At 39.9% G+C, this 16,097-nt stretch overlaps 1 protein-coding gene across 1 annotated transcript in view; it reads left to right on the top strand.

Moving 5' to 3' along the window:
- Window positions 1-2,072: 2,072 nt before the first annotated feature.
- The window catches only part of IQCN (IQ motif containing N), a 133,188-nt gene continuing 119,163 nt past the window's right edge, over window positions 2,073-16,097 (top strand). The window contains exons 1-5 of the mRNA XM_086946331.1: window positions 2,073-2,258; window positions 5,864-5,974; window positions 12,283-12,387; window positions 12,926-13,033; window positions 15,143-15,250. Coding sequence (XP_086802457.1) covers window positions 2,188-2,258; window positions 5,864-5,974; window positions 12,283-12,387; window positions 12,926-13,033; window positions 15,143-15,250 — 503 coding nt within the window. The 5' untranslated portion in view covers window positions 2,073-2,187. The remainder of the gene's footprint in view (window positions 2,259-5,863; window positions 5,975-12,282; window positions 12,388-12,925; window positions 13,034-15,142; window positions 15,251-16,097) is intronic.

Below are 16,097 nucleotides of genomic sequence, written 5' to 3'. Positions count from 1 at the left end.
AGAGACCAGTATTTTCTTTGATTGCATTGTCTTGCTGCAATTTGGATATCAATCCAATTACGGTCCTGCTTCAACCTATCTTGAGTAGCCCGTTGTCTGCGAATTTGATTCTTCAATTTATTTATTTCAGCTTTATATGTTGACGATTTGCTCAGGTACTGAGCTCGGATCATCCTATTTAGCATTTTTACAGTAGGCTGATTAAAATTTTTATATTTGCTGGCAATCTTTCTTTGCATTGATCTGTCCTGATTTGATTTACTTAGTATTGCTTGTTTCAGTTCATTTAATACAATTTCATAATTCATAATTGGATTTTCTGAGTGAGAAGAGGTTAACAGTTGGAGTTGTGTGATGAGTTTATTTAAATAGTCTAGATTTTCAGCATCCCAAAAGATCCGACGTTGGACATGATTTACCACTGTTTTGGATTTACTAAATATCAAATCATTCTTAAAAGTGTTCTGTGGCATCCAGAATGTTGTTAGGCGAAGGAGAGCATGATCACTTTCCTCATAGAACTTGATAGATAGTTGTGAGATTTGTTCTTTTAACTGTATGAATACTGTATTAATCTGTATGAATATTAGGAGCAGAGACATCATTGGATTAATTCTTTTTAAAGATGGCAGGATTGTCATTCAATTGTTGTAATTCGTGTTAAGCTGCATCTCAATATCAACAAGAGATCTTTGTAGGATCAAAGATGGTCTCCCCAATCCCCCTTGACTTAGGTTGGATACTCCTGCACTATTAATGACTCCTTGAGATTTATGTGTAGGTACACCTTGCACAAAGAGACAAACCCCCCATGAAGTCCCAAAATGTTATTTTTTTGGGGACATCCATAGAATCTGAGTTCTCCTGAGAGCTGAGTGTTCTTGTGTTAGAAGCTAATATCTTACCACTTGGAAATTAAAATTGCAAGAAAAAATGTGTGGAATAAAAATCTTTGAGATGGCTGCCGTTCAGTCTCTCCTTTCCACTGCCCTACTTGAACTTAACATATTTGAATTACTCTGGAGGTGTAGAATGCCATTTGCTTTGCATTGCATTTCAGTAGGTCTTCAGATGAAAATGCTTGGAAGCGGAGTAGTTATGTAATACAGTGTAATGTATATGTTTAGTTGGTTGACACAATGAAACATTGGTTTTTGTCTTGATTGTATATATTAAAGAAAATGTGTGATTGTAGACACCAATGAGTACCCAAGGTTGCTTAGACCAGAATCTTCAAAACATGTTGCTTGTAAAATCTGTGTCGCCACATTTGAAACAAATATACAGAAATCCACCTCACTAACATGTAAAATTAATTTGTATTGTAGAAATATTGAACAAATGAAAAATAGCTATAATTATGCATCATGCTGAAAGATTGTTCCACTCTGTGGTAATCCTGACCTAGGGTGGTGTGGAGTGCAAAAAAACGATGGATTTAGGCCCAGATCTTTGTACTGGGGTGAATGTAAGACATTGTTCTGCATTCTGTCCATCAACTGTGTTTTTTGCAATTTTCACCCCGAGTGGGCTGGGATTGCTCAGCCGTGAGCCCCAGGCTCTCCACATCAATGGAGTCAAGCTATCCAGGCTGAAGACGGCTGGTAGCCAGAAACCGGTCCTTGGATGCTTGATTCCGGTCTAGGAAAGACATGGCTTGGTAGTTCGGGCTGGACTGTTCCCATGATGCACAGGGTCAAGGCTGATTTGCATATAGCCAGTGCCTGACCTAGGGTGGTGTGGAGTGCAAAAGAACGATGGATTTAGGCCCAGATCTTTGTACTGGGGTGAATGTAAGACATTGATCTGCATTCTGTCCATCAACTGTGTTTTTTGCAATCCTGATCATACAACCTTGTAAAATTGTGTTCTCCTAAAGTTCTGGTCATGTTCCTTAAATTTCAGTTTAAATCACATATCACACAGTAAAACCTGGGGAGATAGTGAGTGATTTGTTATAGTTGCCTGTGTAGCATGGGCATTTTACTAATATATTTACCTTTAAAGTATATGATTGAATCTCAGCTTGTTAAGAAAATAGCAACAAAAATTGACAGGCCGTAAGCGAGAAATTTTGATCACAGTTATTCAGTTTTGAGCTGTCTCCTTATTTTAGCATCTGGCGTGTGCAAATGTACCATAGAGAATTCCTCGTTTTTGTTTCCAGGTCATAAGGTCATACAGCCAATGGGGGGCTCCTTGGTGCAGCCAGAAAACAAGTTGAGTGAAATCAAATCAAATACAGGCCCTGGCAAAAAGTAAGTAGGTTATTCAGTGGTTTGTAGACTGTAGGCACACCGTTTAATGTTAATTTACCACATCACACGCAGAATAAAGTTTAAATGTGTTGTCTAATAGTTTGCTTCTGGTTAAATGCTTCATGACATACACCCTTTATCAGGAATAAATATGAAGACCAATGTGTACATTGCACAACAAAAAGCTTAATTGTCCTGTAAAATATACATATGTTTGTGATATTTCAAAATTGATTAGCTCTCTGTCTAGCCTAATCTACCTAGTATGATGTATTGTTTTAGCTTCCAATTGATTTAATCTCTTTTTGTAAATAATAAAAGTTCTTAAAACTTGAAAGATGTATTCAAATTATGACTCATGCTCTTACTGCCTCATCATTAGGGAAATCAGTGCACCAATTTCTAGTGTGGTGCAAAAGGAACTTTGTGTTGAGAAAGACATTTGTGAGCCTTTGGGCGACCAGAATAAGGGAAGTCAGTGCAAAGACAGGTATGCATCCTTTAAGCCATTTAAGGTCTCAGAACGAAATGAGGAGAAAATGCAGTCTTCTTTATCCACCCTTACTCAATTCTTAATTTGTAAAAAATGTTTTTACAAAATTTGACTGTAGGTGCTCATAGTTTATTTTAGGAGCTTGTGGCCGGCACCACCAAATGCTGACATTGCTGAATTTCATAGACATGATTATACCTTATGCTTCTTTTTCCACCCACTGCATTTTCTGTTTCTTTGGGCCATATGTATCAAGATACCAATTAGCGATTCTGTAATAGCGATTTTTAAGAAATCGCTATTTCAGAATCGCGAATTGGTATGTATCAAGAAAATTGCAATTTTTGGGCGATTTCTAGATATTCCTTAATTGCGATTTCGCAAATTGCGAATTTGCAATTAAGGAATACTTTCCCATTCATTTCTATGGGCCTCCTGGCCCATAGGAAGGAATGGTAATTTATTCTCAATTTGCGATTCGCAATTTGCAAATTGCAAATTGAGCATAATTTCAAGGGTGCAGGGGTGTCTAGAGGACACCCTGTTGCACCCCTGAAATATGCATGGGTGCAACTGTGGCGCACATACATGCCTTACTTAACCCCTTCGATGCTGGTGACGGAACCATTCCGTCATCAGTCACGGTTGAGCTATGCTGATGACGGAATGGTTCCGTCACGACCACACCCAGTTAAGGAATGTCCAGCACACTGAGGAAATCGAGGCCGCACGGGAGGTGTTAAGGGCATGTATGTGCGTCACATGGCACTTTGAAAAATGCTGAAATGTGCATTTTTCAAGGAAATCGCAACTTACCACCAACTAGAAGTTGGTGGTAATTTGCGATTCCTTAAGGACATTTTGGAATTTTCTTTTGCTTAATACATTGCATTTAAGGAATCGCAAAATTGGCAATTCCTTAAATGCAATCGCAAAATAAGGAATCACAAATTTTGCGATTCCTTATTTTGCACCCAAATTCTTTCATACATACCATTTTGCGAAAATGAGTTCGCAAACATTTGCGAACCCATTTGGCCATAATACATATGGCCCATATCTCTTACAGGTTCTTTTCCAACCATGCTGTCTGCCTTTGTCACGGTTTACCTTTCTTTCGCTCCCTCCTTCTTCTCCCTTCTCTGCGCCTCTCCTGGCTCTCTCATTCCATGTTTAAAATCTAATGATGAAATCTCAGACGTGCTATTAATTTGACATTGTTGCCTTGGTTCTGCATTAGTATGTGTAACTGTTATTCTGTTGTGCATAACTGCCATTTTGTACTTTTACTAGTACCATTCTGCATACACCGGTCTAAGTCTGATGAATACCCTACAAAAATTACAAAAATGTGAGTCGGTTTAAAGATAGGTTTCAGCATGACAAGGAACCTGTGTATTTGCTGAGAAGCATGCGTTGGACAGGCTGGTCCTGTTCTTTGCCTCCTGGAAATTCCTATTAAAATCTTAGTAGATACTGATTGATTTCATATAGAAAGGCTAGAGAACTCTCACCATGAACATTTAGAAAAGACTAAGCCGGGATTCCTTCAAGACATTTTCAAAGGTTCCTTTTATGAGTTCCTTTAGGAAAGAAGTTTGCAGAAGAGTATGATTTGTTTAACAAACACAAGAAAATGATGGGGCAAATTTCAATTTAGAAAAGCTTTGAAAGAAATTACACATACAAATGTCATTGTTTTTCCTCTTATAGACAGCATATAGGGAGATTTTGTTTTTGTTACTGATACACCAAGTGACCTACATTAAATGTCTGTAGAATGAAGGTGCATTATGAAAACATACAACAAATAAGATACAATATTGTTTAACATTTCCCACTGAGTAGGGTTTATTTACATTCATTTTGCCTCTTACAATAATTGATAGCCTCATCAACAAGGCTCTGTATAGAGAAGTTTCTTCCTAAGCCACAGGGTCTGACCTTTTTTAAGAACTTATCTTCACAACTATTTTTGTGAAATATTGATTGGGCAATTATGGCATGGAGTGAATTCCTGTCCTCCAACGAGAGTCTATCCAGTTCAATTGAAGGATTGACTCTAATGCAACTCTTTATTGCTTTTGATTTTTCAATATAAATAACAAACACCCAAAACGTAGATGCAATGTTTTTTATCTATGATACATTTTTTCCTTCATTTAAATTCCCAGCATGTATAAAATAAAATATTATTACTCAGACTAATGCACATGATCGGTCAATTCCAACGTGATTTTAGACTCTTCATGCATTGTTTAAAGAAAACTAAATTCTCAATTTAAAATGATAACATTAAGGCTTCATATTCAGGGTCAATTATTAAACTGTTAGCTTAACTGTGGAAACAATAACTACATAATTAGTTATGGTGGCTTGGAATCTGTATGATAATCAAGGCACTTTTAGTTTCAACCATACCACTTGAAGTAATGAAATAGAATATTTGGATGTAGATTTGGACGGGAGAGACGAAATTGAAAGCAATATTATTTCACAAAACTGACACCCATAAAGAATACGTTGCAGGCAAATAGTGATCACCAAAAGAGCTAAAATTGCTTATTCCCTATGGAGAATTCCTCAGTGCATGAGGAAACTGCCTTGGGAAGGCACATGAAATGACAGACAGATTACAAAATAGGTGATACCCACTGATAGTCCTCAAGGATGCAAGGCACAGAGCAACAGAAGCAAAGAGAAAGGTGATGTTAGGGAGTATAAGAGAGAGAAAAACTGGAATAACATATTGAAGAATGAGGAACAAGAAGCAGTAAGATTTATTGAAATCTACAGTAAGAAAGTAGGCACTGTCAAAAGAGTGGTAAAGAGATTTTGGAATGTATTGGTTTTAAATACAGATTTTCTGAATTGTCGAACAATGTCAAGCCGTTTTATCATTCGATGCATGAACTATAAATTGAGTTTATACAGTTCTAAGTTAGAAAATCGTCCTCCAAGATTGCTTGGTGCTGTTAGTCATTCCATCAAGATGTTAATTAGTAATTTAAAAAAAACATTTTTCTAAGGTTTCCCTCAAATTTTTAAAAGTTTTTAGATTTAGCACAATTTGTCTTTATACTGCTGCCATTTTTATAACATTTTACCATAGTTCAGAAAAAGCTCAACAAGCCAGAAGCCAAATGCGTGCAAAAACTTCCTCCAAAACTGATGGGCCTACATCTTTGGACTTCAAGCGTCATCCCAGGAAAGCAGAGATTAGGTATGGCACGAGTTGATCTTTCTTTCAAAGCAATTGGGGAAATACGTGAACAGGGGCTTTTTCATATACACATCAGAGGGGCTGGTGAAACATACATTCTGCCATGTTGTCCTTCAGCTGGGCTTTGCAGGCCAAGAGGGTTGTCAGAAGAATTGCGCAAGCCAGATTTAACTCCGTATAGTCTCAGTACTGCGTTACAGTAACAGACAAAATGAAATCACACAGAAATAAATCATATATAAGTTAAAATTAAAAAAGAAAATAACATTAACATGCATTTCTAAATTAATTGTTAAAAAAGAAAAAGTTATTGAGTTAAAAGAAACATATCAAATATCATTCTTGTCTTCTTCCTTAAACCTGCATGGGTGAATTTTTTCTAAGTAAAATGAGAGTAACTCAATCCTCCATCATGAAATGTGAATAATAGTAATTTATCCAAAAACTTGTTCTAATTTGTGAATGTCATTAAACCTTAAAAAAAGACCACAAAAGTTAAATTAACTATTTATATTTTTGGGACATTGCCACGTTTTTTTAAACAACATTTTTATTTAAACCAACAACATTATATTATGAGGCACTTTATTTACAAGGCCATGTTGCCTGTATTTCTTTTTAGCAAGAAGAAGGCAAATTACAAACCCTGTAATGAGATTAAATGCAAAGTGTATAGAAAATTCGGTGGTGTTATTTTTTAGTAAGAATGACACTTTCATATACAGCTATATATGCAAATAGAGCCTTATGCTTTTGAAAATAGAGAGATACAATTCACAAATACATTTAAAAAATCTACACTTTTAGGTTTACAACTATGTTTGGTGGTAGATATTAGAATTTTGGGAATTCTTAAAGGCTTCTAGGTATACGCTAGGGAATTTGCAACATTTAAACTGTCTGTGGACTGCTCCCAGAAAACATTTGAGAATCCCACTTCCGGCTAATGCAAATACATTTCTACATGGGTTATTATACACATTTCACAATTGTCCATGTGAAAATGACTTGTACGAATGCACTTGCATTTTTATAACTTTTGTTACCCACTAGGAAAATAATTTTCCAAGTAGACAGACCCCCTTTATCCATACCCCATAGTTTTGGGGTGCTCCCTTCCCATTCCTGCCCCTCCTGAGTGGTTGAATATCTGACTGTTTAACGGGGGAATAGGCAAGGAAGCAATTTGTGAATGCCCACAAACAAGTATATTTGTATGTGTTTCCAAAATTGCAGAGGATTCCCTCCCAAGAACGCTCATTCCGGTAGAAGATTAAAGGACTGAAAAATGTATGTGGGAGAGGCTGTGGTCCCTCGGCTAGACTGCCGACTTTGGTGCTGGAAACCAGGGTTCGAGCCTCTGGGTTGCGTCCACATCCTGTGATTCTGGGCAAATCGCTTAATCTCCCCGTGCCTGAATGTGTAATGTAAATACGGTGCTCATGTAAAGCACTCCAATATTTTCGCGCCGAGTTCGCGCTATATAAATATGCAAAAAAAAAATGTGAGCAAATGTTTTAACATGGATAAACAACCTTTCTAAAATAACAGTACTTGCTTCATAATTTAAGAAGGGTGTTTTTGCTCATTAGTTCCAAAAAACACGAGCAAATAGATTTGTGAAATAGGCACAGAGATAATTTTCTTAGAAAGAAACTACACATTCAGCATCAACTGGTGCAAAATGTTATTCACCAACAATTAATGATCTTTTGGTCAAGAAGCACAGACACATAGCTGTATTAATTTATACCCTCTTTCTTCCAGATCAAAATATTTTGTGTTAAACATGTACAGTACTGAAAACTAACTAAGATGCGTAAACCTTTTGCAATAACATGCAAAACTTGTTTTTTCTTGTAGTTTTTGTCAATGCTGTCTGTGTTTTACACCCTATCTACATAAGCCCAGCATTGGAATGAATCTTATTTGAGCATTACAAAATCCTGACAATGCGAGATCTAGTATCTGTCCTGTGACATGGAGGGCGATGCTAAGCATGCCTTTGTAGTAGGCAGTGGACTACTGTCCATGTCTTGGGTGCATCCTATAAAGAGATGGTGGCAGCACAACGTGTTATGTGAAATTAACCCAGAACTTTACGCTGACATTCCGTGTGCATGTCAAGTAGATGAATGTGTGCCGTATGTACCAGATGTGTGTTATAGGACTCAGTGCTGTGCGAATCTGAGTATTGTGACCAGTGGGATTCATTTTGGATGCCTCTGGTTTAGGGTGGCAAAAGATGGATGGTGAGGGCAGCCTACCAATCAGTGGAAATGCATTGCCTGCTTTCCTGTGGCTGGAGGGCGGAGGGCCAGATACTTACTGGAGGAGGATGAAGACTTGCTAGCTTTACAAATTCCATGAGGGCCTTGTGAGCGAAGGACTGCTGATTAGTTTTCCCCCTGAGCACTATCATTTTGTGACCGGTAGGGGTGAGGGTTGGGACTTCAGTTTTTGTTGTTCAAAGAAAGGAAGTTTCTAAGCAGGGCGTCCCTTTTGTCTGTCTTTGATTAATGCTTAAGGAAATGTGATGACAGCCAGGCGCAGAGAACTCGTACTTCTTTGTGCATGTGTTTTCGGTACTCCTATTTGAAGCCAGCCCCATTACCACCTGCTGTGAAAAACATCACTTTGCACAAAAGCTGTGTCTGGAGAGCATCTTGGAATTTAAATTTTTAAGAGAACAAACACAACCCAGCTCTGAAACCTTAGACAATGGATTCACATACCGGTCTGAAAAAGGTGTATAAAAGTTGGATACAAACCACCCCACTTTGTTCTAGATTGAATTTGTTATTGACCAAGGGAGGGAGTTCTCCACAGAGAAATCGAAGAGCTGCTGGGCCACCAGGGCCGTGTCTGCCCGACAGTCTTCCAGAGATTATGGTATGTCACTAAAAGTCAACACTTTCTGCCGGAGAAGCTGCCTTAAGAGTAGAGATACCTTCCTGTCTGCTTAAAGATGGAAGGAGCATGCCTGGTCTTCAGGGCCGGACTGGGAACCAGAACCGGCCCTGGCAAAGTGCTAGGCCGGCACCCCCCCCCCCCTCCCCCCGAGGAGGGGTTGGGGAGGGGGGGGGTGGAGTGCGACCGCGCTCTGTGCCAGGGCCGGTTTTTGGCCGTTTTTGTTACAGCATAGCTGCAAAAACGGCCCTGTAACATAAAACGGCCCCCAGGGGCCCAAAACCGGCCCCCAACCATGCGGCCCACCGGGGGATTGCCCGGTGCCCGCAACGGCCAGTCCGGGTCTGCTGGTCTTGTAAGAGGAGAGACTGTCCAAGAGAAGGCTGGCATTGTTCCCGGCATGAGGAGCACCAGAGATAGCTGATGGCCCAAGGGGGCTCCAAGAGTGCACATGGTGCAAAAGGGTCCACTGGCCACTCTGGACAGTTTCAGGAGTAGGCTATAAAAAGACTGGGCCTGGGCGGTAAATTCCGTTCGGCTTGTGGACTTTGCGGAATTTGGGTAATTTCGCGTTCTGCTGCAAAAATTCTGCGATCCGTGTCTTCATGGAATTTTTTGCTTGTTCGCACTTTCAAAATGCGTTTCCACAAGATATTTCTCCCCGAGCACGCAAACAGCATTCAAGAACAGGAAAAAAGCATCGCGAACGGGCAGAACAAGCAATTCCGCGTGTTCGTGAAACTTTTGTGTGCTTGCAGAGATTTTTTACCATTTCACGGAGCTTTGCGTGTCGCGACTACGCTAATTCCACCCGCCCCTAAAAAAGACCACCAGAGCATTTGAATGTGTAGCATGGCAGTCTACCGTGGGTCATGAAACGGATGCTGCAGCTGCCAACGAGGAGAAGAAATGCTGTCAAAGTGGAGAATACTGTTTGGCCTGGAAGTTGCAACTGTCCCCGTATTCACAACCGCAAAGTACTCAATGTGCAAGCCACAATTTCCATTGCTAAACAGCGAACTGCAGCTTACCAGAAGGCCATGCTGTCAAAGTTGTGTGCTGCTGGGCTAGCTGCCTCCATGAGCCTGTCTAGCAAATATTTTCCTAAGAGAGGCGTCGGCTCCCTAACGAAATAAGAGTCGAGCTGCGATGGCGGGTTTGCATGGTAACGTCTGCTGCACAGCCCCGAATTCTGTGAAAAAAGAGTGAAGCTATGGAGTTGATAGTGCAGGATATGTCTGCTGCACAGCCTGAACTTCCATGAACAAACCAGGTAAACCACAGGGCTTAGCCTGCAACAGGGGGGCAAGAAACTCAGACTTGTGGGTGAACCCACCAAGTCTGATAAAGACTATTTGAAAAAGGAATGATAAAGATAATTAACTGAGTTGCTCCTCGAACCACTATGATCTTTCTGATCATCTGCAGCTGAGCCTACTCTTTACTTGGACTCGTAGTGGATTCGGGAATGCTAATAGCAGATACTCAACCATAAAAGAAGGGAGAACGATTACTGGGAAGAGAATGGGACATTGCGCTTCTCTGTCAGAATGCAGTTCAATACAAACCTGTATACAGTATTCATCCGAATGTGTGGTGTTTAGTTCTGTGGTGAGATTAAAATACTTCTTTTTCATTAAAAAGATGCACTGGGCTGGACATTATATTTTTGTGTCTGTTGGTTGACTGTTGAATTCTGAGCTCATGTCCCCCACACTGCCTCCCTGAGAAGCCTGTAACTGTTTTCCCTGGTTGCTTGCCCTTCCTACCTTGAGGGTTACGTCTAAAAGTGGTTGTACTTGGCCCATTTTGCATAGCCATAATAGGACTGACCTCTAGGCAACAGTTGGAAATGACTCCCACCACTACAGTAGGGGCCCATTAGCTCCTGTTTGACGCGTGACCACCATGGTCAACCTCCACTGTCAACCCCCAAGTGGGATCTGGTACTGCGTCCAGGGCCGGCTCTAGGCTCATGGTGGCCCTGGGCAGGGAGCGTTGGTAGGGGGCCAGTGAAGAGGGGGGTGTCAGGGTGTTTGGAAGAGGAACAGAGCCGGAGGCCGCCAAATCCCTGCCAGGAGCTACCACACAAATATGTATCCATCCTCAGAGGATTATTATATTAAGGATATTTATTGGCGTGGTGGCCCCTGGGGTTTGGTGGCCCTGTGCAGGTGCCCAGCTTGCACATGCCTAAGGCCGGCCCTGCTGCGTCCTACAGGAACTGACATCAAACATGAAAGAAAACATTTAGAAGGTCAATAAAAAATTGAAGGTTCAAAAAATACACCATTTGCCCACTAGTTTGAGTATTTTGCTTTGGTAAAATGTTCCTACATGTCTGAGGTTTTTGTCTTCAACTATGCAAGTTTTTAAATCTTAGTATTACGATCACAATCACAATAACTATGTGATCAAAGCCATTTTCATTATAAAATATCGTGATGGCACTATATTGCATGCTAAGTAGCACAACAAAAATAGTGCATCAACTATATTGACTCAACCAGTAGATCTCTAGGTAGGTATAGTGTAAACGAGTATGGATTGAAGAAAAGTAAATGTATACTTACATTGACAGTTTATCCAAGGCAGTGCAGTGGATGCAAAATCTTTGTAGGTCGCTTTTAGCGACCTTGATATAGAATCATACAGTCCAAAAAATCAACTATTCTTTGCACCCTGTTTGAAATATCTAGAAGTGTTCATGTTTTTGTTTCCTGATGAAGGCAAAACTCAAAAGCACTTCCCACCTATTCCACTGGTATATTTTAGATATTAAGATCAACTTGGACAGATGATTCTAAGAGCTTTCATACCTTCAGTAATCAACAAGTAAAAGAGGACCAGCTAACTTCTGAAATGTTTTGGGAGCTTAACTGAATTTCAGATTCAGCCCTCCTGGCTACTTTTGAGTTGTTTCAGCAAAAACAATGACCTTCTGTTACAATCTGCATATTATGAAGCAGGCGGAGAATCTTGTAGAGTAGGCCATATCCTAACTATGTTGAGTTTGCTGTGGATGCACACTTACAAAATTGGAGAAGCCATGATTTTAAATATTTTTCTTCACAATTGCGGAACCTATTTCAGATTTATTTCTCTTATTGTAATCTATTTTCTTAATGATTTTATTTTGGGGATATTATTATGGTATGTGATATTCTCATGTAGAGCATGAACTCTTATACTTTATATTCTGTAAACACGTTTTTATACTTTTTCCAAATGAAGTGGTGTTTGCTGTCAAAACACTAAAATCAAGGGTTCTTTTGGTACTCGCATTAGCAGTGAGTTCCTGTTTGCCTTGCTTTCTTCGCTTCAAGACCAGGTATTTTTTCTAAGTAGATTTTGTATGTATGTATTTATTACATTTTCTGTTTCTCTCGTATCATTAGGGAGAACAGTGATCTGAGCAATCAAAAGTGTGAAAAGACTGCCTCCAAACAGGACCTTTCTGTACCTAGAGATGCCAATGATTCTAGCAGAAAAGGACCAGCCAGGTATATTTTAATTTCTGGATGATACATGGGCGACAATATTGTACTCATAAGAGTAGCCAAGGTGCAAGACTAATTTGGTAATGAATCTGTCAACCATCTGTCAAATCTCACAGCATCAACAGCCTTTCACCTCAGTCTGTTATATTCATCCGCTAGTAAATTTATAAAATTTGTGTTACTTACAGTCTTGCATTTTTCTGTGATGGCTGATGTGGGATTTATGGTAAGACCTTAACCTTAGCTCTCACCTCTGATTTACTCCCTTGATGAGAACAGCAGCAGCTGGCTTCAAATATTGTACCACACTTAATTATTATACCCATTTGGCTGTGACCTACAGTTTGAGAAACTGCCAATAACTAATGTTTTGTTGAGTATGTTGTGTTTCATCAGTGTTAGAATGTATAATCTAAATTGCCGTGGTCAGAGTCTCTTATTTAGTTAACACTATTTTGTTTTTATCAAGTAAATAACCAAACCCATGTAGTCGGGTTCCTGTGAAAATGCTTGATATTTTGTATATCTCTCAAATTATCAGGGAATGCAGTTCACGGAAGATCGACCAACGAGAAGAAAAATTTAGCTCTAAAACCGAACAAACTGTGTCCAAGAACAGTGAGAATCACTCCAATCAAATACACAACTGGTGGGTCTACAATGCGGCAGTTCACTACTGAAAGGGGAATGATAGCTAATCAGTAGTTCCCTCTAGAGGGTCAATAAAATGTACCTATCTGAACCACACACCCTAACCATAAAAAATCACCTCCCCCAACATTGCACGTCCACAACATAGATAATGCAAGGGAGAATCAATGTGATTACGATCATTGGTAAATAATATAGCCATTTCCTCTTCATCCCCTTCCTCACCTTTTTCTTCCTCAATTCGGATGTACCTAAATCAAACACAATACCTGGGAAATAGCCAGGCGAGAACACACTTGTTTATTTTTTTCTTAACATCCAGTAAGAACCTCATGAGTGTCCTACAATGGACCTGAGATAGAGTGGGCAGGGATTGACAAAGTCTCAGAAGGAATATTCCTTGCAGCTGCTACTACTCTTGAGCTCAGGTAGAGGTGAGATCTAATGCTTGTGAGTGTGTCTGTCCCCACACTCCGAAGGAAACTGCTCCTGCATAGGATAATGCCATGGGAAGCCAAATGCAAGCCTGACAACACCTCCACACAGGTGGCCATCCACATGCAAGCAATGAGAGAATGCTCCATGGATCACCAAGTCCCGTGGTGAAAAACAACCTGTAAGTTTGCAGCAAATCCTGGTAGAAATGGTAGAGTCTAACCTGAGTCCATTCGAAACCACTGGCGTATGAGCCAGCATGTGGACTGAACCTGAGTTGCAACAGGAAAAGCACACAGGTGGGAATGGATATCTGACCTTTGGCCCACCTGGATTTTGCTGCATACTTGATACTGCGCATCCCAGACACCGACAAATGAGAGGGGGGGGTGTCTTTAAGGCACTGCACAACACTGGTCCTGATTACTTCATTCAGAAATTTGGTTGATACATTCCTTCCGGGACCCTTCGCTCCATGACCTCCAAGAATGTGATTGTCCCCATCTTTAGGAAATTTCACTGGGGCAGCAAAAGTTTAGTCGTTTGCACCACTATAATCTGGAATTCTCTTCCCTTCAATCTTAAAGATTCACAAAATCTTCTTCAATTCAAAAAGGCTTTGAAATCACGGCTTTACAATCACTAGCCATGTCCTATATCCTTTCAGCTAATCGGCTCCTTTCCCAAGGCAGCGCCACGATACCCTTGGGTGATCGAGCGCTTTATAAAATGTATTAACACAATGATGAGTCTATGGGTCATTCACCTCCCTCACTCTGAATTCAGCCACTTAACACAACAAAGGGTTCTGAACCATAAGAGGCCCAGGTGTTTACCCAACGGTGGGCACAAGAAGCAAATGGGGTAAGCTGCGGGTGCGTGTTCACTTTACTGCTACTCAGAGAGAGGGGCTGGTCATCAAGCAAAACTGATTATACAGAACTTTGATATGGCTGTACAGATCAGGAAATGCAAGGCCTCTTGTCATTGGGTAAGGATTGGGATGAGGACAGGCAAGAGGAGGTAATGACCCTTAATTTGAGTTTGGTGGACATGATTCTCAGTCACAAACATGGCAGGTGTACAGTACACCATATTCTAGATGATTATAGCCCATAGCACTTGTAAAATGGAAGGCGGGACACCCGCCACATTTCTACAGAGTATCCCATCCAGCAAACTAGGATGTAGGTAGGATGGTTGCCTGCTTGTTTGTAGTTCCATACTCAGTAGAATCACATATTATCTTGTTTGGGCTATCACCTTTTCCTGCTGAACACATTTCTGTGATGTGTTACTAATCCGCAAAAGCCACAAATAAGCCAGGTTTTCACAATACCTATTGTGAACAGTCAAGCGATAAATTTACCTTCAACTAGCATTAAAGTATGTAAATTTATTCAGTATAGGATTATGTTGAAAACGTTCCCAGTTTGCAGTCCTGGAGGAGAGGAATTAGAACGACAGCCACATTAGATTGTCACAATCCCTATTTACTGTATTGAATCCAATATAACTCTTATCAGTGAAGCCTGGACATGTTGGTTTTTCGTATACACTGCTCCCTTAAGTTTTTTTTATGACACTTTCTTTAAGTGATAGAGACCGCATGTGGATGTTATGCACCACTATACTCGGTAACTGGGAATGTTTTCTTTTCTTGCAATACCAGGGAAAGCAACAAACAGATAATAGCCCTGATGCTTGAATCCGATTGCCCTAAAGAAACCTACAGTATATCTAGAGAGTTAAAGGATCATTCAAACAAAAAGGAGCGCAGGTACGTGACTGATGAAATAGAGTGAGTGTAGATATTAGTAGTGAAATGACAAAGGTTTCTACATTCTAGGTAATTTATATTATTCACTGACCGCACAGAGGTCTCATGATTCCAATTTGAATGGACAAGTTCCATGATAGCAGTGTTACGTTAGTTTTTCAGGGCTGGTCCACCTACAACAGTTGGTAAGACAAAAAAGAATCAACTAGGTCATGTATTCAGCCATAATATTCATCGCCTCTAGTTTTCCCTACTTAGCAAGATCTATTGGAGGTCTTTTTTGTGCAAATTAGCAATATTGATGATTTCTAAGGTGCCATAATAAAATTGATTTTAATGTGTTTCGTAATTTTTAGTGTTCTTTTAAAGTTTCTAAATTTAATATGAATATTTTTAAGGTATATTCACAAGATGTATGGACTGAAAAATCTTAATAAACGAATTAATAAACTTGAAATAGGGCTACTTTTTCATAAAATTGCCAGAGAATGGTTGCTTTCTTGACCTTCCCTCATCTTCTGTTTAGGGACTAAGCTCTATAAAAAAACTCCATGCCATCCAATGCACAAAAGCATCTTTTTTGTAACATGTCATTAATATTTTTGCCCCATACTCCAAACATTAAGTTCTGGGTGTAGATTGAGGCTCACCCATTGGTTTGCCTCAAAGCTATTGATGTTAGATCCTAGTTCAGCACCATTTATTTAAGAGGCCTTATTGTGTTCAACAAACACATTCACCTGTCATCTAGTTTTTGAACACTGAGACAGATGCTAGGGACGTATTATGAGAATCTGAAAGCCGGCAGCCAACACTGATTTGAGGTCTGACCTATTTCCTCTCAGCA

The sequence above is a fragment of the Lissotriton vulgaris genome, chromosome 12 (assembly GCF_964263255.1).
Source record: "Lissotriton vulgaris chromosome 12, aLisVul1.2, whole genome shotgun sequence".
NCBI lineage: Eukaryota > Metazoa > Chordata > Amphibia > Caudata > Salamandridae > Lissotriton > Lissotriton vulgaris.
Note: the sequence above shows the minus strand (reverse complement) of the source record. Positions and strands in the feature narration are given on the sequence as shown.